Genomic DNA, 22272 nt, shown 5'->3' with positions numbered 1-22272 from the left:
TTGGGTTAGCGCCTTCTGCGGAATAATTGAAACCTCCCTTGAGCTGAAACAGCAAGCGCAAATGGCAATTGCAACGACAACCCCCTGTGCCACTATTATTCTCTCCCTATTTCCCATCTGCATCCTTCGCCCACGCAGTATTAGCACCTTGTTTGGTCTCCTCCAGGGCTATTCTATCCAGAGTTCCTGATAAGCGTAGTCTGCTTGCTCTTATCGGATCTTGTACATACGTAGACGCGCCGCCGCAAGACCGAACATCCAAGTATGGCGTCGTCGTTCTTCTCAAGTGTGTAAGTAGACATCCCCTTATTGATATTTGTCTAGCGTTGCGTCTCATGTTTTGGCCTTCCTCAATCAATGCTCCTCATAAAGCTTGTCCCCCACTCATCTTGTTGTATCTTGCGCATCACATCCATAAATTGTCCCTTCTATACACGGCCTTGTATACATTCACTCTGGCCCCACTTGACATAAGAATGTCCACGGAAAGGATCATACCTTCCACTTTGGAGGGCTCCCTTTGCTCCAGGGTTGCCCTCTACTTTTAAATGACCTGCTGCGCTTCTCCACGTGGGCAACACCAATGTCACAGAGGAGGGACTGTACTTCTTTCATTCTACTCTTCTCTTCAATATTTCAATATGCCCTCGTCATGGAGCAAGCCACATAGAAAGATCTTGAAGCTGCTTGAAGCCAACAGCCCAAGGCTGGCTCCCTCTCCCGAGCCTGCATCTCCTCTTGAGCCTACACCGTCTTCTGAAAGTCTAATGCACCGTCTTCGCAACGTTACCCTTCCCTCATATGGCCAGTATGCTGACGTCGCCTGCAATGAAAGCCGGGGTTTTGGTCGTCAATCAAACAAAGGAAATCAGCAGCAAAACAAGAACGGACAACAATCACCGTCGCCTACTCCATACAGTCCAAATTCGTCAATGGCCCCTTCGGTCCCCGCAGTACCACAATCGCCTTCGCTATCGTCGTCTTTATCTGCTGATGCTCAAGGTTCCGAAGCACCTACCCGCAACAAGCCAGCTTTTTTTTTTCGGGACGAGTATTCGAACTTGATCGTGAAGGGGAACTTCATGACACTGGCAGCCAAGCCCATCCTTGTTGAAGAAGGAGAGTGGCTCGCTCATCAAGGTTTGCATCAATTATACCCAGGAGAACAATAGCTGATCGGTCCACAGTTGTTGAACAGTATAGACTTCTCGAGCAGATGATTGATATCATCAAACTTGCCGATGAAAGGACTGGTATTCCAATCTGCAACCCTAATGTCTGTCCGACTATGTCAGCCTCTGGGTACGAGCACTTCCATCATGCCAAGTTGTCTTCCCCGTGTTAACGAGCTTTAGTCACACCTACACCTGGCTGGACCAGCAAAAGAAGCCCATTAAAATCCCTGCAATTCAGTACATGAACCTTGTGCAGAAGTGGATCATCGGAAAGATCAGCGACCCAAACATATTCCCGACCGAGACCTCGAATTATAGTAGTACATTCGCACCTGGCAATATTGCCAACGCAGGTGCAGGTGTACAGCCTCGGGCTAACCCTGCAGATGTAGGCCGCGACTGGCTTGGTAAATCCTCTGGCTTTCCAGAGAGTTTTGAGGGCGACATCAAATCCATCTACAGACAGATGATGCGCTGCTATGCTCACTTGTACCACGGCCATTGGCTGGATCCATTCTGGCACATCGGAGCGTACAAGGAACTCAACACCTGCTTCATCCACTTTATCAATGTCGGAAAGCTCTTTGGCTTGTTGGGCGACAAGGAGATGGAGCCGATGCAGCCGCTGATTGATCTCTGGCATATGAAGGGATTGCTTCCACAGCCTGCTGCAGCTGCTGCCACTTCGTCGGCACCTGCCTCTGCGACACCAGCTTCAGCACCTGCCGCTAGCCCTGTCGCCCCAGCTCCAGCCTAAGTGTCAAGAACAAGCCAAGAGGTTGGATACTTATGGAGGATCGACATGCCGGGTATATTATGGTATTGCCCAAACCTGACTATATGGAATTTGAAATGCATGTTAGCGGCGTTGAGGACGTTTCAGGCATGAATATATATGTATGGCGATACTCGCTAGGTGGATGAAATTGCGGAACTGAGCTTTGAACGAACCAATGGATTTGCTGCGTTAATTATTGCATCCGTTACAACTGAAATATATACGGCACTTAGTTGTGTAAAGTCCCATGTCTCTGTGAATACGTTGGGCGGATCAGGGTCGCGGTGCAAAGCGATGAGAAACACGGCGCACTCAGCATTGGGCACAGTGCAGAGCAAAACGCACAAATAACTACTTGAACTAACCCGTCTATGGCGAGAGAACTACCCATCAACACCAATTCCGTCCGCCTCGCATTTCACCGAGACCAAAGCGGAACTATTTGGGCAAAATGATGGTAAGGCCACGCCTGAACAAAAACAACGCGTCACGAAAGCAGACCCGGGTGTACAACCACAGCCTCGCGAGGACACCAAGATTCGAGGAAGAGGAGGCTAGAGCAGAATAGAGAGAGAGATATGTCAAATTTGTATGTGTGAGACAGGCCTTTTTTCGTTGCCCATTTGTGAAGGCCCCCAGTAGCCCAGTGTAATGACTCCGGGAAACTGAATTTCGTCATTGATCCGCTGTGAGACGTACATGGAAGAATGGAAGGTCGTAACGGATGGTAGGGACATTAAAGCACGGCCCAGTGCGTGAACGCTGGGATGTTGCTCGTGCATGCTTTCGTTGTTTCAGTCGCTCTAATTGTGGCCCGCCTTGCGAAGGGAATTGCTCAGCCATTCGAGACCCTCGTAGAGACCGTCACCTGAGGTGGCGCAGGTAGATTGGATGTACTGGAATTCAACAGTTAGTATCTTTCCATGATGGTATACATACGCGACAGCTTACCCAGGCACGTTGGCGGAGACTGTGGAGTCCGAGTTTATCAGTGATCTCAGCAGCATTCATGGCGTTCTGTAAGGCTCGTTAGTAGGGTTTGCCGTAGTGGAGCGATAGCTGAACGTACCGGCAGATCCTGCTTGTTGGCGAAGACCAAGAGAAGAGCGTCCCGAAGTTCGTCCTCGTTCAACATGCGCTGGAGTTCTTCGCGAGCCTCGACAACACGGTCGCGATCGTTACTGTCAACAACGAAGATGATACCCTGAGTGTTTTGGAAGTAGTGCCTCCAGAGGGGGCGGATCTTGTCCTGACCACCAACATCCCATACCGTGAATGAGATGTTCTTATACTCGACAGTCTCGACGTTGAATCCTACACAGTGTGTGATGAGCGCGGGAATAATTGATGGTGGCTAGGCAATATCACAAACCGATGGTGGGGATAGTTGTTACGATTTCACCCAACTTCAACTTGTAAAGGATTGTGGTTTTTCCGGCAGCATCCAAACCAACCATCAGGATGCGCATCTCTTTTTTTCCCCATAGTTTATCGAATAGCTTCGAGAATGTAAGACCCATATTTGCGGTTTTATATGAGTGATAGGGGTGTTGTTTTTGGTTGAGCTTTAGCGGTAAGACCGAGTCCTCGATACTATGACACAAGGTCAATGTCAGCAATAGAGCGCAGGAATGTCAAAGATGCCGAGTGAATAGTATGCGAAGAGGTATAGAGCGTTTGGCGCTGTTGGCTGGGACATGACCGCGGTGGGTTGGATGGAGGATGCAGATAAGCCGCTGCTATGGCAGGCGGCTAAGCGCCTCCATGGTGCAGCAGTATAGCAGAGGTGACTTACACTCAGCGAGCAAGTAGAGGCGTTATTGATTGAGATGTAGAGAAGACGTTCCCGGGATGGTCGTGTTGGTATTGGGGAGGATTGAGGTGGAGGGAGTAAGAGTGAAGGTGCAGCAAAGACACCTTTAGCGAGCCAGAACCAATGCGGCAAAATTTCGTGTCCACCGCTACCGCTACCGCTCTACGACTATGAAAAGGCTCGTGACTTTACGACTTCAGCGTAACACAAAAATTTACTGGAGCTGAAGTGGCATCTGATATTTCCTTCTTCGCTGATACTTCTGCGACTTTTATGGCTTCGTATAGACTTCCGCCTGTTCATGAAGACACAGTATCCGGATGTTAATCGTTTGGTCTGGTGGGTCACCGAATGCAGGCAGCAGAGCACAGCGCAAATAACAGCCCCCTACCAACAATCGATAAGCCAGATCTATCCCTCGGCGTGACAGGGCCACACCATGTGTCTTACCCCAAATCGCCACCCTACACTGCCACCATCTAGACTTTTCATTGCATCCGCGCAACGTGTCCCTCTACTTGTTTAATACACCTTATCAATGGCCGCCTGGAGCTCCATGATCCTTTCCATGACGGCCGCTTCTGTTTGCTCAGGTGGATCCTCATCGTGTTTAGTCAGTCTCGGATCATCGAAGAAGTATCGACGTATAACCTGAAATCCACACCTCTCGTACAGCCTTCGTGCAGCATGATTATAATAGTCAACGATCAGAGTGATGCGAGCGATTTGAGCATCCTGTTCTTTAGACACAACGCGCTCGATCGCGGCATCAATAAGCAACTTGCCAATTCCAAGGCCTCTATCAGACGGAGAGACGTATATTGCGTTCAGCTGATAATGAGGTACTGAGTCTTCCCCCTTTGCTGTGGCGTCTTGCATAGTCTCATTAGGACTGTCGACCGCTGATGCAACGACACTGTTGCCCTTCACCAAGGGATCGACCGAATTGTGGCCTTCCATAGGACCTGTGAGAACGATTGTTCCGAGCCATGGCTGGTAAAGGATGACTTCTGCCTGGTCGGCGAGTCTGCCCGATTTATCTCCTGGCCTGACCGCTACCAGTGTTTCGGCAAGAGGATTTCTCAGTCGTGTGTCCCACACGTCGTGCTCGAATGCTACTTCACGATCATACGAAGATGCGAAACACTGGGGAGATGCTTGTAGTGCTCCAAGTCGATATTCTTTCTGGCGCAGGACCAGACCTTTCCATATCTCTTCTGAAGAGTGCATTCTTGGTATCCAAATCGTACTGTAAATGGAGCTCATGGCTTATCAGCACATGAAATATGAAATCTAAAGGTCAGTAGCTTTAGTACGATGTGATATTGACCTCGCATATATATTCTGGACGGCGTAGGATCGCTAAACCTCGAGGAGCAGGGTCCTCTGGGGACTAATTAGACTGTCGCTCAAATCGCGTGTCGCGGTTAGTCTTCTATTACAAAACAACAATCTAACAAATCAGTCAGCGCTCTCAAACGCGGCAGAGTGCGTTAGATGATCTTCAAATAAGCATGTTGATCCCTCGCAGCTTTTCATTGCTCTGGTTAGATCTCAGCCAGGCGTTCCGACATCCCGTGTGCAACTAAGCTAAACTCACAACAGATCTCGTGGACTATTTCCAGACAGCCAAAATTGCACTTATGTTCCCAGAGTACCCTGTGAACATAATATATGAACTTGTGATTGCAAAAGTACCAAACGTTTAGCTTGTGGTCGTCACATACGTGGGGCTGTTGGTCAGTCGGACTGAGACATGAGCTCGTGCCAACATACGAGGACTTCGAATAGATCACATGGTTATGCCTATAGACCAATTCGCGTACATCGCTGGTAAAGAAAACTATAGTTATCAAGCCGACGCCACTTACGAATAAATAAATGCTACATTTTCCTCTGCTGTGCACTTGTATCTATGGAAGCGAGTCTAGAACCAGAGTCTCTTTCAGGGGCCTTACCCGACTATTACCAAGATATCGAAAACCTAAGAATCCGCCAGCGCTTCAAGGATTTCGATGATCCTAAGAACTATGAACGCTTTGACCTTGACGTTCGTAATCCTGACACGAAAAATCTGGTCGTAGATTTTGGAGACGACGAAGCTTATTGCGCTTCAAATCTGAACTCGAACGACATTGCAGATATACTCGATGCTCCTGTTAGTCCTCATCGCCGTTCTACTTACAGTGAATATCTAACATGACCACAGAGACCACCTTCGCTACATACCCGATGGATGTAAGCAGTACGACATGAATGCAAGATTGGAGAGTTGACATTCCTAGAAATATTTGGATGCCGTATAAGCAGAAAGACACTTTACACGTACGTGGCTCTGTGGTATCTTCGAAGAGCGAATTCTCTCTTTGCCCTATGCATGTTCATCCCAGTTGCGTTCACAGCTGATAGATACAGAACATTGCTAAAGTGTATGACTTCTCACCACGGCTCCTTGCTGTTATGGTTACGGATCCAATACGAGTTGCAAAGCCAAATGTCGGAAAAAGCCACTCGAGTCTGATACGGCGACTGAACCCCCGAAAATCCTCCAAAGAGACATCAGTAGACCTTGAGAAAAGTCTCGATGGAATTGAATCTGTTGAGCATTCAATCTTAGGAGAGCCGGAGCAGTTGACCCAGGTGGAGAACCACTACCAAATAGCACATGGTGAGTAATGTGTGTCATACCATGTCAGTGTGAATCTATTTACTTAACACAAATGCTAGACGTGTGGCACTGGTCAACAGTGGACTGGGGTAGGCGCTTTGTATGTATTGGGTACAACTCACTGTACCCTATAACCTCCGTATCGCGAGATCGCGTAGCGGAAAACTCAGAGTCGAAAGACTTACCGGAGGGAATCCGGGTCTGGACGTGGCTAATCTTGACTGTCGATAGTATGTCCATTCATCTAGTCTAAGACGATGGCTCATTCGTATAGAAACCGTCATCAGTATCAGAGAAGACCCATTTCCCTATCACAATGGGATCTACGAGGTTCATGAAATGAGGTCTATGCTGACGATTCGCCGAAACTTAATCAACGTCTTTCGACAGCTCTCAAAAGTACACGATTCATCACACGAGAACGCGATGACTATTCTGCCTATTCGAAGGCGCATTGGTGAAACAGTGGAGGAGACGGCACACCGGCCTACTGATGCTCCTGGTCTCCTATTTTTCTATTTATTTGAAGACTGGTTCTCAGCATTCAATCTAGTGGCACGACGGGAGCATCGTTACGCCGCGGAGTTGAATAAATTGGTAAGATTGGAAAACTGTTTCTAAATAACGAATAGCTTACGCCACTCAGAGGGAAGAAATGCTTGTTAAGGCAGAGCTATTCCATATCGATAGGTTGCATCATATCGGCAGACAATTAGCTGTCCTGAAACGGCTCTACCAGAGTTACGAACTTCTCATAGAACGTGTGTTGGAGAAGCAAGAGGCGACACTAGCGTCCATGAAGAATTCGCACATAGCATCAGGACTGGATTCATTGCAGTCATCTCGCCACCAAATAATGGAAGCTGAAAGTCTGCTCGGTGTGTCATTGAGCTCTGCGGCGAAGGTTCGGTTTGCAAGATTGAGGACGGCGATTCGGCTGTATGCATTGAGCGAGATGCAGGAATGTCTGGACCAAAAAGAGTCTCTAGTCATGATGGTAAGTCATCTGATTTCGATACTGCGGAGAGGCTAATCAGTTTGTCAGAACTTTAATCTCATCGCGATCAAAGAATCGTTCTCCGTTGAACGTCTAACACGTATTACACTTCTGCTTGCCAAGGTGACCCTACTCTTTATGCCTGTCAGTCTTATGACGGCCTATTTTGGGTCAGAATTCGTCAATGCAGACTTTACGGTAAAGCAATATTGGATCTGGTTTGGAGTTATCCTTGGTACATCAATCTTCGCTCTTATGATATTTAGCTTCGCCAGTGGCACGATGGAGGGACGTATCCTGTACCGGCCCCTAACGCGTCGTATATTTGATGCGATCAGCAAGCAATTCAAGCGGCACGGTACGACTGACTGATAGCGTGCCAAAATGAGCCAATATAGGTACTATACAGAACTTGCTTGATAGCTGTCGAATGTCGAATATCGAATGTCGAATGATGACAGAAGCTCATATTAAATCCCTCGAGTCACAATTTTATCAAGAATACACTGCAGATTGTTTAGCTTGATACAGCCGGTATTGTTATCATTCCGAGTACTAGTGATGAACGAGTCTCGAAACTTTGATAGACGTAGGTCGTTGGAGTCATCTATGGAGTAACCTAGTTGTGGAGCCACAGGAAGCTAATCTATCTAGGCCTAGTGCAAAGTAAGCGAAAGCCCACCACTAAGAGAACTTGTCGCATAGATTTTCTTCCTCTGTTTAGCAACTCACACCTACTGTTCACCAAAGAGAAATCTATTGGGAGACAACTTTCAAGATGTCGAAAATCACAGTAGCTGGCGTGCGTACAAACGTCAAGGAACTCCTTGACTACTCCAACAACGAGAAGAAGCGCAACTTTCTTGGTACATTCTATCTCACGCTGGCATTTGTTCAAGACTAATGAGAAGCCTGTAGAAACTGTCGAACTCCAGATCGGCTTGAAGAACTATGATCCCCAGCGTGACAAGCGTTTCTCCGGAACCATCAAGCTCCCATCCGTCCCTCGTCCCGGCATGTCCGTCTGCATCCTTGGTGACCAGCACGATATCGATCGTGCGAAGCACCATGGTGTCGATGCCATGTCCTCAGACGACTTGAAGAAGCTCAACAAGAACAAGAAGCTCATCAAGAAGCTTGCTCGCAAGTACGATGCCTTCATCGCTTCCGACACCCTCATAAAGCAGATCCCTCGTCTCCTTGGTCCTGGTCTTTCCAAGGGTATACACTCTCCACAATCTGTTTTCCTTAAGGTATACTGATCGTATTGCAGCTGGTAAATTCCCCACGCCTGTCTCTCACGCCGAAGACCTCGCTACCAAGATCACTGAGGTCAAGTCCACCATCAAGTTTCAGCTGAAGAAGGTTCTTTGCCTCGGCACCAGTGTCGGCAACGTTGGCATGGGCGAGGATGAGCTCATCGGAAACATCATGTTGGCCATCAACTACCTGGTCTCTCTCTTGAAGAAGGGCTGGCAGAACGTGGGCTCCTTGGTTATCAAGGCGTCCATGTCCCCACCAAAGCGTCTCTACTAGACGAGCTGTCGGATGGATTAGGTGAAACAATTGCAAAGCAGAAGAACGTTCGAGCGCGAGGTGTAGTAGTGTCCTTCATTGTGACCACTGCGGGATACACCACTCGAATACTTTGTGCATAATATATATGCAATCATATAAGAACAGCTCTGAATACTACAGCGAGTAAGACATTCTCAAACTGTGCCATTTGATTTCTGACCGCGGTCGATGATAAATGGAGCTGGTGCGCCATCCTAACGAAATACTGCAAAGCCAAATAATGTATCCAATAAATTTGAGATGGTGCACAACACGATCAAAGTACTGAGGAACTCTCATTATCGCGACCTGTCTTGAAAAGGCGCTGGTGAGGAATGAACGACCTGGCCAGATTTTGAGCCTTGTCCGCAACGTATGCGCTTGCATAAACCTTAGCCAAGTTATGCAATTAGTCTTGCAACCGTCTTATTACGGAAAGTAGAGTGTACTCCAGATGACCACGGATTCAGACCCTGATTGGGGAAGCAAGTGCACAATCGATAGCCCAAAAATTATGCGGGCGCAAATATGAGCTCTGCTTCACGAGTGTAGGCCAGATCAGACCGTTCAGGCGCATGAGCTTATCGGATCCGTCGTTGGCCACTATTATGATAAAGACTATGTTCTGATAAATTTAAGGCGTAGCAAGAACCGTCATTATCGAGAATCTGTTGGTGTTCGTTCGCTTAGCTAAAAGACGCGAAGAAAATTTTCAACGAGGGTTTGTCGCAGCCAACCCACAACTCCGATCCATCTAAAGGGAATACGCGCAGTTGGTAGGAAAGTCGAGTGCGTTCATCTACGGGGCCGGGAACGGAAGATAGTCCATAGAAAATAAGGATTACCCTCAGCAAGCCTCCTAAGAGGAGCCACGAGGCAATTAAGAAATTGCCCTACTGATGATGGAGAAAGAGGTTCAGAGGGAGAGCGACCTTATATACAATTTTCACCCTTTCGCGCTAGTGAGCACAGACCACTCAGAGCTAAGACAAATGCGATGTAGCTCGGTCTAACTTGTTGACCAAGTAGCAAAACTCATGCCTTGGACATCTCAGGCATAAACTTTCCACTGGTTGTGAGATGTAATCCTCGGTTTAGTCGTATCCATATCCACGGGCATACAGAGCTCTGAGTTCTATTTAGCATTCCCTACCGGCAACACCGAAATTAGCTTATATAACAAGACTTCATGTCAGCTAGCCTAGGCTATGCTGCATTGATATGGTTTCCCCATTTGGGACCGGTTGACTGTCCTACGTTTCTATACTTGCCGATACTGTTCTTATTGAGTTTGAGTGCTATGATACATATGCATCTATCTACTCCACAGATATGTGAAGTCACGAGAAGGTGTCAATCGAAGGAAGATAGGAAAGGTCGCATTCATATATTCTTGTAAATGCATGCTAAAGAGCTCAATGATAGCTTTCGGCGCAACCTGTAAATCTAATCGTAATGTTAAAACATCCACGGTCATGCAAGAAGATGACATGCCCAACTCGCACATGCCACGCACGGGGAAGATCCAACCTCATAGCTCTTCTCCCAAAAATGCAGCGCTCGCTATCCCAAAAAATGCACATAAGTCAACCTCTTTCCCACAGTCTTGCAAAGAAGACTTTTGTGTCACAGCCGCATGTAGACTCCGTCATCAACCCTATTTCATGACTCCTTCTCAATTGTAGTGCCTCGCATCCGCCACCGCATCTGCGTCTCTCGCCTGGCGATTCTCCCGACTAACTTGCTCCAGCGTCGCCGTTCTCGTCTGCTTCTTCTGCTCTTGCAATTTCTGCGCTAGCGGGCCTGAACCGCTGGCTTTGTTCGCTCGCGCCTGTACATTCACACACACGCCATCATCAGCCATGCGCTCAAGACCTTTCTTGCAAGCCTCTTGGTTCAGATAGTGACGTTACCTCTGCTGCTGCTGCCGCTGCCCCTCTCGGATCCCCCGCCTCCAGTCCACCCGCGCTGCCACCTGTCGCTCGTCCTGCCCCTTTAGTTGTAGGCTTCGGTGCTGTGGTTGCGGCTGCAGGGATGGAGGCTTTCGGTTTCGGAGGAGGCGCGGAGCCTAGAGTGCGGCCTTCGCCAGTGAAGGCATCTTTGGATTGAGAGCCGCAGCAATTGCCCATTTTCTACGTTGCCTGATGTAGAAAGACAGGAGGAGGCAGTTCATATGAGCTTGCGGAAGGAGGGACATTGTGGCGCAGCTGCGGACGCGTGGGCCAAGCCATTGACTGGGGTGGGGTAGCGTCTGTCGGATCTAGAGTAGATAGGAAGATTTGATCAATACGATCAATTGAAGTGCAGCACACAGATCCACGAGATTCAATACTTCTACAATGCTTCGGCAAGCCGGAAAGTTTTATACAATGCAGACGCCTGCGCAGTGGCGTCCTTGGGACTGATACGCCCACCAAGCCCGCAGACTTGATAATGAACCATACAATAGGAAACGTTGAGGTGTAAATACCAAACGCCGTGCTATAGTGCCCACACTCCACCTAGGAGTCCGTAATCATTGCCTGGCCTTCAGGCTTTTCATGCATCATGTTAAGGAAAGATGCATATTCCGTTGTCACGCGTTGGAGGTCTCTGTATTTGCCTGGAGTAAGGTTAATAAATGACGAGACTTGGCAGTATGGATTTTAGGCTTACCGAGAATAAGAACGACATCCTTCAAGATGTCTTCTCTCTTCCAGCCGCAGATCTCATCCTTCTCGGCATTCGCTTTTGAATCATCGTCATCTTCTTCATCGCTCAACAAGGACCCAACCAATGTCCGCAGAAGCTCTTCCACCTTGCCCCTCAAGCCCTCAGCACCGAGTCGCTTGGCATACATGAGGAGATATATCTTGAATTCTTCCTTTGCACCCAGGGTCAGAGCGGCCGCAACCCGATTCTCAAGATGTGCAATGGATACGCTTGCTTCGAATCCCTCATAACCTTCCGCAGAGAGTAGTGCTTTGATAAGACGCTGTAGATAGAAAGCACGCCCACGTAAGAGAGTGTGATTCGTCGTATTCCTTTCCAATTGAGGTATGATCCCAGCAGAAATGTTTTCTATCGAAACCTCATCGTTGTCATTAGCGGCCTTCGATTTATCTTTCGAGTTCTGAATATTGCTCATCGACGAGTCTGTTGTGTTCCAGTACTGGCTACCAACAGCCCACCAAGCTTCTGATAGTCGTTGCCAGGTAAACATTGTCGGAGAGTAAGTATAGCCGTCGCCATTTGACATTGCGACTATGATTCTACCAGCAGAGTTCATGCGAGCGAAGACTATACCGGGTGCCGTAGTGAGATGCGGTCCTTGTGCTGCAACAGCAATGTCCAAAATAGGGGCAAGAGAAACAGGAGGATGTGGCGATGCTTGTGTTTTTATGTTCCAGACATGGCAAATGCCCACAGCTGTTACGCACATTAAATACCACCCCCTGCAATCCATGATCACTGGTTGCGCTTCAAGGACTATGGCGTTTAGCAGTCGCCGGCCTGCGGGTGTCCAGGTGTATATGGACCCATCTTCACAAGCTGCGGCCCAGAAATTCAAGTTTCCGGTAACGAGGAGGACTGATCTCGGCAGATAGTCTTGCCATATTGACTGGTTCTTTCTCGTGCAATTTATCCTCGCAGGATCCCGATCCTGTGTTCTACCAGTTCTCGAGGGTCCGGCCGCGTTTCGAGCCTCCAGAATTATTGTGTCATCCGAAGTCTTCTCTGGGTCACTACCATCCATGGTCCTCACTATAGTACTCCTGACCATAGGTATAGCTAGTCGGACTTGGCTCATCGATATAGCTGGATTAAGAATAGCAGGCCTCAGTACACTAGGGACATCTTGACCGTCATTTCGTGAAACTGAGTTAGGAGGTGTAAGGCCATCTGTCCCGTTGATAACAATAGGAGCCGCGCCATTTCGTACACCACTCGCTATTCTCTTTTCAACCCTTCGATCATCGTCACCCTCGATTTCTGCAAATTTCCGTTTGTTACCGAATAGCATAGCAGGAAGGCCACCTTTAGGCAGACCGTCGTAAGGCTTCGACAGATCCAAGACACTGTGGGGTGCGTCGTTTCGAAGTCCTTGTGCAGCTGCAGAAACTAGTTTTGTTTGAGGAAGGGATGATTCGGCTAAGCCTGAGGCGGAAGATATAAGCATTGGCTGGATCCGCTTCTTTCCATTGACATATGTTACCCGAGTCTTTAATCGCTCGACCTTAGGATCTGTTGGTGGTGGTGGTGGTGGAGCTGCTGCTGCTGCTTCTGGGGCTGTTCCATTTGTCACGGGTACTATGCCGTTCGTCTTCGCCGGGGGTACGGTGCCATTGTTTCCTGCCGTTGCAGCAGCCGCTCCAGCATCTCCCATAAGCTCACCCATTCGCCCTTGCACAGCCTTGTCTTCTCCAGCTTTGCTACTCTCTTCTAGGAGAAGTGCATCTGTGCTCTCAATCAGACCGACCCTTCTACCAGCACCAAATTTAGAAAGCGACTTTTCATTCTCCGAGAGGGACGCCGGATATCCCAATTCTCCCTTCTCGAATATTACTGCCATAATGCTTCCATCCAAACTTGTGACGAATAGTGTTTCTCCATCCGGTGCCCAAGCCAAGTCGGATATCGCTTTATTTGCTATTTCTGCAGTCACGGTAAATGGTCTCGCAAAACTTGTATTCCAGATGCTGAGCGTCTTATCTTGGCCTGCACAGGCGACAACTGTCACAGACTGTAGTGTTGGCCGGCCTTGTGCATCGATATGTTGCGGCCCAAGCGGTTCACGATAGAACAATCTTGGAGAGAAAGCACATACTTCAACAGGCCCTTCGTGTCCTATGAGATTTATGTCGCTGTCCCAGCTACCTCGGCTTATGATGGCCACCGAGCTGACAGGCCCGTTAACGGCATTCGCTGCGGCGATATGATTCCCTTCCGGTGACCAAGAGCATCGACGGAAGTATGTGGTAAGAGGTGAAGCGGCGAATGGGGCGATTATGGTGGTCTCTTGGATGAAATTGTTGACCTGGTCTTGAGCGGTGGCATGCGGAGGAGGGGATGTGAATCGGAAGACCTTGATTGTGCGGTCGTCGCTAGCTGTAGCAAAGTATTTGTTCGCGGGATCGAATGTAATACCCTTGACGTGACTTTGGTGGTTTGATAGAGTCTTCAGTTTTTCGAAAGTATGCCCTGACCAGATTACAATTTTCGAATCTAGTCCAACCGATACCAAGATCGACGAGTCTTCCGACCAACCAAGATCTTGTACATCGTTGTCATGCCCAATGAGGCGTCGAAGGACCCTCCAATTCTCGACTGGTGGTGGTTCATTCGAGCCTGTGCCAGATCGTTAGCTAAACCTAAAACTTACATACAGAGGGACCTTACCAAACGTTGAACCATGTGTTGGAGGGTTCGGATCAAGAACGTATACACAGACAATCTTGTCGTCTGCCCCAGACGCTAGATATTTCCCATTCCCCGAGAATCGTACTGTATGGATTGTGCCAGAATGGTGACTGATTGCAGCGAGCTGCTTCGGTTTGGTATACTCCGGATCATGCGACTTGTATATGGCTTCAGTAGACCAGACCCGGACGAACCCATCTGCACTGGCGCGTTAGACGATGCTAAAGAAGGCTCCGTGAAGGTCGCGCTTACCTCCAGCAGCTGTGACTAGTCTGTTTCCATCGGGCGAGACGTGACAACTGTATACATCAAAGTCTCTGAGTTCACCTACGCAAGAGTCAGGTTAGCAAATATAGAGTCAACTGTGCGACACAATTCTGTGGAGGAGCATGAGAAGTTCGGAGGCTTCAGGGCAGACATGCCTGGGTGCGTTAACCATAAAGGCTTGACGAAATGCATGTTCGTGATGGCGCATAGATCTGCCGGTGCATATCCAGAGCAAGAGAAGCGGAGAGGTGGTAATGGTCGGTGAAAGTTGTCGGTTTATAGAGACCGTCACTGCAAATGCGATGCGACGCGCCGACAGCTCCACGTCCAAGGTGCGTCTAATCAGTTTATGGTTTAGCGCGCTGCATGGATCAGAAGATAGTCAAGTACGTAGTGTCAATCAGAGCTTCAGACTCCAGTGTTATTTTCTATCTGGAGACTGGAGCCAACAAGCATATACGATATGTTCCAATCTATAATGGTTACATGGTGCTGTAAATGTATCACTGGGCCGCACAGCTTGAGCCGTCGCCCTCCATATGCTTTCGAAACTTCCTCCCAACCCTGATCTCCGCCTTCTCAGCCAGCTGTCCGAAGCATGTTTTTAATGACGCTCCATCCTCTGTACCTCCTAAAGGTATGGTATGAGGTCCAGATGTCATGAGGAACTTGTGGGCGCCCTTTTCAGATATCGTTACAACCGAGACGTAGCATCCCATGACCTTCTCGCCCTTTTCGATTCGTGGTTGTACAAAGTGTATATCTGCAAAGTTGTCCGGGTGCAGCATGCGGAGGTTGTCTACTTCAGTCAGGAGAACAATCATCAACCCAAATAAAAACTTACTCAGAAACATCACGCGTTCATCCTCGCTTTCGAATACGGCTGGGGGCAAGCGCGCAGCAACAGCACGGAATTCGTAGTCGCCGCCGGCTGATCTATACTGTTCATGCCCGAGCATTCTCGCAGGTTTGAGCACGAGTGATGAGTAGTAGCAGTAACGGAGGAGCAAACATCATAGCAAATCATCAGCGTGTAACACAATTTCCTGGACACGCCAAAAACGGGTGTCCGGAGAATAACACCACTCGGTAGCGGAACATTCTTACGCGTTTCATGGTCGAAGCCAGCGCTGGGTTACCAGATTGCCTCTTGATTTGGGAAGCAACATCGACCCATCATGGGAGATTCTGGGTGTGGAAGATTTTTCTATGTTCACTCCAGTCCTCCGCTGGACGTGATGTCTCTCTTTCAGATATCCTGCAGCTTCTTTTCGCCAAGACCGGACTCCGCATACAAAGCACCATGTTGCCCTCCCCACCACTGTAACCTTGCCCCTCACTCCGAACCTCACTTCTCTGGTGGCTAACAACGAGAGCGAACATGCGATAACTTGCGATTGTTGGCTGTCTGGTTCTATCGCTATATCGTCTTCTTCACATATCTCCCCCTAATCTGTTCAATAGTTACCCCGCGACTGTGTACTGTCCGACATTCACTAGTCTGAAGATGGTCTCAATCACACCACAAGCAGTGAGGCAGGCCCTCATTGACATGTCGGGTCGATTCCGCGGACCTGGAGGGGCTGCAGCAGTGCTTAAAGATGGAGAACTCGTCGACACTTATGTATGGGGTTACGCCGACATGGACAAGGGCGTTCTAATGGAATCAACAACACCTTTACCCATATGTTCAATTTCGAAACAGATGCTTTGTGCAACTCTCCATGATTTGAATGAGAACCCGCCATCGGAGATGGTAGCCAAGGGCGAGTTCAAGAAGCGGGTGCAGCTCGAGATGAGCACCCTTCTCCACCCTGGCATCGTAAAAGATACTGGGCTGACTGTCGACCATCTGTGCGACAATCAATCCGGTATTCGTGACTACTGGGCGCTAGGCACGCTCTTCGGAGCCAGACCAGTAACACATTACTCCATATCAAAGCACAATACTCTGGCGCTCGATGCTCTTAAGTCGTTCCAATTCGAGCCAGGCAACGGATATTCCTATGCTAACACAAATTTCAACATACTTGCCAGACTTATCGAAAGGGTGACGGGAAGAGAAATCGGTGATCTCATCGCAGAGCGAGTCTTCGAACGAGCCGGTATGAAGACTGCAAAACTGATTCCCGATGCCTCGAAACGACCGGGCCCTGGCACTGGCTACGAAGGTGATGAGCTACGAGGCTACTTGCCAGCGGAGAACAATATCGAATGGGCCGGTGACGCTGGCATCGTTGCATCACTCGAGGATATGATCGCATACGAAAAGTACTTTGACCAGCACTGGACGCAGTCATCAAGCTGGGCGCAATCAGCAGGTACAACAGTCCCTTTTAAGTCTGGTGGCAAGTCAGGCTATAGAATGGGTCTGGTTCACTGGGACGTGCAAGACGTACCTGTTATTGGCCACAGCGGTGGTCTGCGCGGCTACAAACTAAATCGTTTATATGCACCGTCCCATCGGCTATCCATCGTCGTCATGCAAAATCACATGGCGAATGCTGTCACTGCATCAGAGTATGTGATGGGTAAACTCCTCGCCAAACCCGAAGTCGTGAAGCCAGCATCGATCAAGCCATCCGAGTTGTGGGCCGGGGCTTATTTGGATGACGAAAGCAAGCTTAGCATCGTCATCGTCTCCAATGAAAGCAGCATCACGATCTCCATGATAGGAGGGTCGGAAACAATCCCGTTAACTTCCAATACCACTGCACAATCCACCGGTATCCACGCAAGCATCGTTGCAGATACACTCCACATATTTCGCCCTATGGCAAACTTCACTGCCGCCGCCCGGCGCATCAAGCAATCTCCCACCGGCGTCCCAGATCCCAACCTAGCGCGCGTACAGGGCTCTTACCGATGTGATGAGATTGGGAGTACTGTTGAGTTCGTGGGCGAGGGTGGGATATTGTATGCGAGCTTTGACGGCTTCATGGGGCGGGGACCGCCGCATTTGATGCGCTATTTGGGCGAAGACGTATGGTTAATGGCGTGTCCACGTGGTATGGACGCGCCAGCACCTGGAGATTGGACAATTGTAGTTCATCGCCATGAGAACGGAGATGTGGAGGGTGTGACGATTGGATGTTGGCTTGCGAGGAAATTAGAGTTCAAGAGAATTTAGCACGCCGCGTAGATTGAATTGTACGGTGAGGTTGTTCCATTTGGGCGACATGGAACCAATAGTAAGTATAGCACGTCCATGTCTTTGACATGATGAGACTGTATAATTTGGTATCAATCCGCTAAGTCCTCATGCCTCAAGAGATTCCTCATGCCTCAAGAGATAAGTATACAGTTGTGGTGATAATACTTCCAAACGAATACAGATTCTGAAAATTACCCTATCCGCAGATGCGATGATGGGGAGGCCTATAGGGTACGCCTAAGGCCTCGAAGATACCCTGCTCGCTTTTTCCTTCAACAAGCGTGCCTTCTGTAAGTCTCTCCCGGTTTGGTCCTCGGATGACATCTTTGTATAGCCCACGCTGGTTCAAGCGCATCTTTTTCTTGCTGGCAAGTAACCTCATACTACGGTTGAATATATCATCTCCGGTGAAGTACAGGAGTGCGGCACCCATCTCCGACTCTGGCACAACGAGGAAGTCTATACGGCGCCATAGGGGTTTTGAGCCAGACGGAAGGGATGATGCCGGTAGCAACGATGCCCCATGCCATTTAGTGCCTCCATTGGCGTGTGGCGTTGCGAGACTTGCGACAAGAAACCCGGTTTCTGTGAGGTACGGAACAAGCTGCTCAAATACGACTGTTGCGACGGTTTCGACGGCGGTGTTCTCTTTCGTGATGAGCATGTCAATGTCTCCACAGTCTTTTGTGCCACGTCTATAGGAACCCATGATCGTTGCTTTGTACCCAGGAGCGACTACTTCCAAAGCATCCATTACAACTTTTCCATGAGCTTCTACTTCCGCACGTGGTATGCGGGTGTTGAAGTCTTCGTAATGATCGACCCCGATGCGTTGATTGCTCGTAAGCTTCTCTTTTTCGAGGTCTTCTAAAGTTCGATATCCCTTTGCATACCATTCCTCAGCCAAAGCCTTGCCACATCCGTAGACCCTTAGAAACAGTTGGATTGCGACCTCGCGAGGATCAGATTTTGCATTTTCGAGTTTGCGAAGTCCCTTAGTTGTCACAATCTCTTCAATTTTCTCTGCAATACTTGGGCCAACTCGGCCAAGTTTAAGAGCCTGATCCTTGGTTGTAATCAGCGTATCACACTTCTGCAGAGACGCAACAGCTCGCCGATATGACATGAGTCTGAAGTCGTCATGACCATTGTCATAATACTGAGCCATTTCTGACAGAATGCCTATAGTATATGCATTAGGATTTTGTCTCTCCAGGTTACCCTCATTCTTGTGCATGCACTGAAATGACTTTTGCCACTTGTCGACCGAGGCCTCACTTGCAATATCGAGTCTGGGTGCTTTCCTAGGTGGGCCTTCTTCGTGGTCTAAATCGTCAGGCTGGTCAGCCCCCGCGTCATCGGACTCGTCAGAAAGCGGAAGATGGGCAAAGGGTTTAGTTTCCTTGATCACCTGAGCTAATTCATCGTTGTACTGCGCCTGATTCCTGTTACTTTTGCTTGCTCGAGTTGAATCATTTAAGGCGTCATGTAGAACTGCAGTACCGATGCTGCTGGCCACGACTGTAGATTGGGTGTCTGGACCAGTGAGTGAGACATCCTTCTTTGCAGGCTTGACTTGCAGTGATCTGTCTGATTCCGCAGGCAGTTCTACTGCAGTACGATTCGGTGGTTGGACAACTTGACCTTCGATTCTGTACCGAGGTCTCGCAGGATCCTGCAGCCCTGCAGCGATGGAATCGGGTATGAAGTGCTCCGAAACAACGGATATATTGGACTACCATATCCAGTCAGTCTAATGCAGATTTTGATATCACATATTACATACTGGAATCTCAGTCAAATTAAGGTGGCTTAGAAGCCAAGCATATTTGACGTCTTTATCAGCGATAACATGGGTGATCTGAGCCGTGGACCATTCTTTTGCCCAGATTGCGCCTCTCTTCTGTGCCAGTTCAATTCTCATTCTACGCGCATTATTGTGAGTGTTGTTTGGTACAAAAAAGAAAACGAGGCCCTGAAATATTTGTGCTAGCTGGATTTCCTGCGTCGGCCTCGAACGCTTCTTCCCTTTGCCTTTTTCATGAATTGACTTGGATGCAGGCGCCATTTCTCTCGAAGACAACGAAGAGCTTGAGGCACTCTTCTTCAAACCAAGATGCCGGAAGGAGACAGACTTCTCTCGAGGATGACTCAGCGATATCTGAGGTTGCATAGGCTGAGGTTCCGACTGTGATCGAATAAGGGAGAGTGGGAAATGTCTAGAACTGCTTTCACGCGAAATTGCTCTGTGAGCATTCTGATCGAACGCCGTCAACGTTCTAGCGACTCGACGGCCAGTAAAAGATCCACGAGAAGTTGACAAATGCGTTGGACTACCCCTCAAGAGTCGTATCGATTCTAAATGGCCTTCGTCTTCGCGCTCACTGTCGGTCTTATCCAAGTTTTCTAGGTCCTCGTAGAACTTTTTCTTATCATCGGGGCTAAAGTCGAACATGATGAGTCGGCCTTAAGTATTGCCATCATATCGGCAAGGTGGCACGAGCAGCAGGCAATCACCAAGTTGCATTCGTGGGCTTCGCACAGATGTCGAATGAACAACGTGAACATGGAAGATCGCAAGGCAGCAGCAGGCGGACTAACCTTGATTAAGCTCTAGTATGACTTGCGTAATCCTTGGAATGCTAAGATGTGCACGTGCACCAGCGCCACAGCCAAGCGATAAGAATTCTTCGCCAACCCACGACAGTTTTGCGAATCACGTCGACATCGGAATAAGGATCATCACATAGATGATTTGGATATATTTAGCTGATTCGTAGTGTAGAGAATGAGAAGTGAGAAACATATGCATGTAATAGGCGTAAAGGACGCACGCGCCCAGTGCCAGCCCATCTTCATCTATAGGTTATGTGAAAAGGAGTCGTCGACACTGCTGCTGCACTGAGAAGATAGTTGAGCCTATAAGCTGACAGATATAAATAGTGTTTATAAGTAGATTAAAGGTCGTTGTCATGATCACCTTCATAACCTCAGCATTAGTATCGTCGATGTTTCAACACTTCCCGGCCCTGTCTAGACAATGCCGCTCAGGAGTATAGGATCGCTGTATTGAGGGGCGTCGGAGCTATGAACCGACAGAAGCGTGAAGAAATCAAAGTTATCTCGATTCTGGACGTATCGTAGACTATGCCTTCGACCAAACATCAGTCAAGTCCCAGTTAGTTAGATGAGTCAATACTTCCACAGTATCAAGACGAGTTCGTCCTAAGTGATCAGCCATAAGACTCAAACGCACCGTAGCTAAGAGATCTGAGGATATACGCATTCATACCATCTTGTTAGTCAGGTTCACATCGACGAAAGTTACAACCTGACAGATGAATCATCAGCCGTTGAAATCCGGGCACGTTCTATCAGGATCACTGTGGCATTACGGTCGCTGTTATCAATTACACATTCATCTTTAGTGGGTCCAGGATAATACTTGTGGTAATACTCTCTATAAACAGCTGTGACAACTAAACACCGACTTGGCCGCTCTTAAAAGCATAAACCTCATTTTTAAGGTCCATAACTATCAGAGCACAGATATCATAAGGAACGAGCGGCACCTAAAGTTGCATCCTGGTCTCGTCTCACTACAACACCTGAGATTGACCTCCTTACCTCTCCGCCAGTGATATTAGATTAATCGAAGTTAGAGTCCTCTAAATGCCTATCCATATGTGTAAAATAGATAAGCCTAAGAAGGTAGAAAAGTGGTGTATGGGCTTGGCTTTGGGCACCCAGGTATCTGACTGAGACCCACTTGGAAAGTCTGAAATACTGATAGTAAGCCATTATAAGCAAGGAATCTAAACAGAGCCTCATTGAATGGCTCAAAGGCTTAGGAGCTATCTCCGAACACCTTTAGATTGACTTGATTGGTAGGAGTTTTGAGCGGTCGAGCTTGACTTGCTTCTGGCTTGCATGAAAATCCCAATCTCTGCCATCACACTCTTCTATGTCAAGCGGAATGGATGCACGCTACTGTACGACGTTGTAAGTATGCGAGTCAGAGAAGTTGCATATCGAAGCGTGCTGTAATGCGGAGAGATCAACGCACGTCTCACAGCACCAGTGCATATGTATTTTCGTGCAGCCAATATGAATCAGCTCTTGCGATCAGCAGGCAACTCTGTTTGACTGGTACTCTGAGTCGTGATCATGATCCTGGGGTCTCTTTTTACTCTCCCGCGTCCCAAGACTCGCCAACATTGAGCACTCCCAGGTCTTCCAATCCGAAGATGCAAATCTCATGCACTCGACAGGGCTATAATCATACCTGCATGTATGATTTCAAGTGAGGAGAGAAGCGTTGACCGGGGGATCATCGCACCCATGTCCATTTCGGCCCCTGTCTTCCCGTCCCTCACTTACAGCCCCGAAGACAAGGGCTTCCCTGTCTCCCACTGTGCCACGCTCGTTCATTTTCTCTGCCAACCATATCGCTGCGAACAATT

General features: G+C 48.5%; 9 protein-coding genes across 9 annotated transcripts; 4 read left to right on the top strand and 5 right to left on the bottom strand.

Moving 5' to 3' along the window:
• Window positions 1–25: 25 nt before the first annotated feature.
• On the top strand, window positions 26–2022 carry EJ05DRAFT_472715 (Mob1/phocein). The gene is made up of 4 exons (XM_033743239.1): window positions 26–290; window positions 836–1140; window positions 1188–1302; window positions 1356–2022. The coding sequence occupies exons 1-4, from the start codon at window positions 265–267 to the stop codon at window positions 1930–1932; spliced, it is 1023 nt and encodes a 340-aa protein (XP_033604196.1). The 5' UTR covers window positions 26–264; the 3' UTR covers window positions 1933–2022.
• A 734-nt stretch (window positions 2023–2756) lies between these two features.
• Window positions 2757–3473, bottom strand: EJ05DRAFT_491426 (ARF/SAR superfamily; the record flags this gene model as incomplete). Its single annotated transcript, XM_033745978.1, has 4 exons — window positions 2757–2849; window positions 2905–2970; window positions 3023–3267; window positions 3326–3473. 4 exons carry the CDS (start codon window positions 3471–3473, stop codon window positions 2757–2759), a joined length of 552 nt encoding a protein of 183 aa, XP_033604195.1.
• A 589-nt stretch (window positions 3474–4062) lies between these two features.
• Window positions 4063–5138, bottom strand: EJ05DRAFT_472713 (uncharacterized protein). The gene has a single exon (XM_033743238.1). It carries the CDS (start codon window positions 4994–4996, stop codon window positions 4289–4291), a length of 708 nt encoding a protein of 235 aa, XP_033604194.1. The 5' UTR covers window positions 4997–5138; the 3' UTR covers window positions 4063–4288.
• Window positions 5139–5681: 543 nt separating this feature from the next.
• EJ05DRAFT_507375 (uncharacterized protein) lies at window positions 5682–7977 on the top strand (the record flags this gene model as incomplete). Its single annotated transcript, XM_033747917.1, has 8 exons — window positions 5682–5924; window positions 5976–6004; window positions 6052–6091; window positions 6182–6434; window positions 6494–6664; window positions 6709–7031; window positions 7081–7431; window positions 7480–7977. 8 exons carry the CDS (start codon window positions 5682–5684, stop codon window positions 7801–7803), a joined length of 1734 nt encoding a protein of 577 aa, XP_033604193.1. The 3' UTR covers window positions 7804–7977.
• Window positions 7978–8209: 232 nt separating this feature from the next.
• EJ05DRAFT_434084 (putative 60S ribosomal protein L10A) lies at window positions 8210–8967 on the top strand (the record flags this gene model as incomplete). Its single annotated transcript, XM_033741632.1, has 3 exons — window positions 8210–8297; window positions 8350–8652; window positions 8705–8967. The coding sequence occupies 3 exons, from the start codon at window positions 8210–8212 to the stop codon at window positions 8965–8967; spliced, it is 654 nt and encodes a 217-aa protein (XP_033604192.1).
• Window positions 8968–10358: 1391 nt separating this feature from the next.
• Window positions 10359–11166, bottom strand: EJ05DRAFT_472709 (uncharacterized protein). The gene is made up of 2 exons (XM_033743237.1): window positions 10902–11166; window positions 10359–10819 (listed from the first exon to the last, which is right to left on the bottom strand). Exons 1-2 carry the CDS (start codon window positions 11115–11117, stop codon window positions 10664–10666), a joined length of 372 nt encoding a protein of 123 aa, XP_033604191.1. The 5' UTR covers window positions 11118–11166; the 3' UTR covers window positions 10359–10663.
• Window positions 11167–11197: 31 nt separating this feature from the next.
• EJ05DRAFT_448183 (histone transcription regulator HIRA, WD repeat superfamily) lies at window positions 11198–14936 on the bottom strand. The gene is made up of 5 exons (XM_033742297.1): window positions 14811–14936; window positions 14641–14715; window positions 14368–14586; window positions 11644–14316; window positions 11198–11590 (listed from the first exon to the last, which is right to left on the bottom strand). The coding sequence occupies exons 1-5, from the start codon at window positions 14845–14847 to the stop codon at window positions 11490–11492; spliced, it is 3105 nt and encodes a 1034-aa protein (XP_033604190.1). The 5' UTR covers window positions 14848–14936; the 3' UTR covers window positions 11198–11489.
• Window positions 14937–15888: 952 nt separating this feature from the next.
• EJ05DRAFT_183513 (beta-lactamase/transpeptidase-like protein) lies at window positions 15889–17895 on the top strand. Its single transcript, XM_033739610.1, has one exon. The coding sequence runs from the start codon at window positions 16163–16165 to the stop codon at window positions 17783–17785; it is 1623 nt and encodes a 540-aa protein (XP_033604189.1). The 5' UTR covers window positions 15889–16162; the 3' UTR covers window positions 17786–17895.
• On the bottom strand, window positions 17789–20375 carry EJ05DRAFT_472706 (uncharacterized protein). Its single transcript, XM_033743236.1, has 2 exons — window positions 19596–20375; window positions 17789–19544 (listed from the first exon to the last, which is right to left on the bottom strand). Exons 1-2 carry the CDS (start codon window positions 20262–20264, stop codon window positions 18006–18008), a joined length of 2208 nt encoding a protein of 735 aa, XP_033604188.1. The 5' UTR covers window positions 20265–20375; the 3' UTR covers window positions 17789–18005.
• Window positions 20376–22272: the final 1897 nt, after the last annotated feature.

This window comes from Pseudovirgaria hyperparasitica (assembly GCF_010093815.1).
Source record: "Pseudovirgaria hyperparasitica strain CBS 121739 unplaced genomic scaffold EJ05scaffold_2, whole genome shotgun sequence".
In the NCBI taxonomy this organism is placed as follows: domain Eukaryota; kingdom Fungi; phylum Ascomycota; class Dothideomycetes; order Acrospermales; family Acrospermaceae; genus Pseudovirgaria; species Pseudovirgaria hyperparasitica.
This window is presented reverse-complemented; position numbering and strand designations above follow the sequence as displayed.

Excerpts from the sequence above, each read along its gene's own strand:
- EJ05DRAFT_472715 (XM_033743239.1), top strand. The coding sequence starts at position 265 with ATGGCGTCGTCGTTCTTCTCAAGTGT. Across the intron at positions 291-835 it reads TCGTCGTTCTTCTCAAGTGT|CCGGGGTTTTGGTCGTCAAT; the intron begins GTAAGTAGACAT and ends CTGCAATGAAAG. Across the intron at positions 1,141-1,187 it reads AGAGTGGCTCGCTCATCAAG|TTGTTGAACAGTATAGACTT; the intron begins GTTTGCATCAAT and ends ATCGGTCCACAG.
- EJ05DRAFT_472713 (XM_033743238.1), bottom strand. The coding sequence starts at position 4,996 with ATGCACTCTTCAGAAGAGATATGGAAAGGTCTGGTCCTGCGCCAGAAA.
- EJ05DRAFT_472709 (XM_033743237.1), bottom strand. The coding sequence starts at position 11,117 with ATGGGCAATTGCTGCGGCTCTCAATCCAAAGATGCCTTCACTGGCGAA. Across the intron at positions 10,820-10,901 it reads CAGCGGCAGCAGCAGCAGAG|GCGCGAGCGAACAAAGCCAG; the intron begins GTAACGTCACTA and ends GTGAATGTACAG.
- EJ05DRAFT_448183 (XM_033742297.1), bottom strand. The coding sequence starts at position 14,847 with ATGCATTTCGTCAAGCCTTTATGGTTAACGCACCCAG. Across the intron at positions 14,317-14,367 it reads AACACATGGTTCAACGTTTG|GCTCGAATGAACCACCACCA; the intron begins GTAAGGTCCCTC and ends GATCTGGCACAG. Across the intron at positions 11,591-11,643 it reads GGATGTCGTTCTTATTCTCG|GCAAATACAGAGACCTCCAA; the intron begins GTAAGCCTAAAA and ends ACCTTACTCCAG.
- EJ05DRAFT_183513 (XM_033739610.1), top strand. The coding sequence starts at position 16,163 with ATGGTCTCAATCACACCACAAGCAGTGAGGCAGGCCCTCATTGACATG.
- EJ05DRAFT_472706 (XM_033743236.1), bottom strand. The coding sequence starts at position 20,264 with ATGTTCGACTTTAGCCCCGATGATAAGAAAAAGTTCTACGAGGACCTA. Across the intron at positions 19,545-19,595 it reads TTAATTTGACTGAGATTCCA|TCCAATATATCCGTTGTTTC; the intron begins GTATGTAATATG and ends TGGATATGGTAG.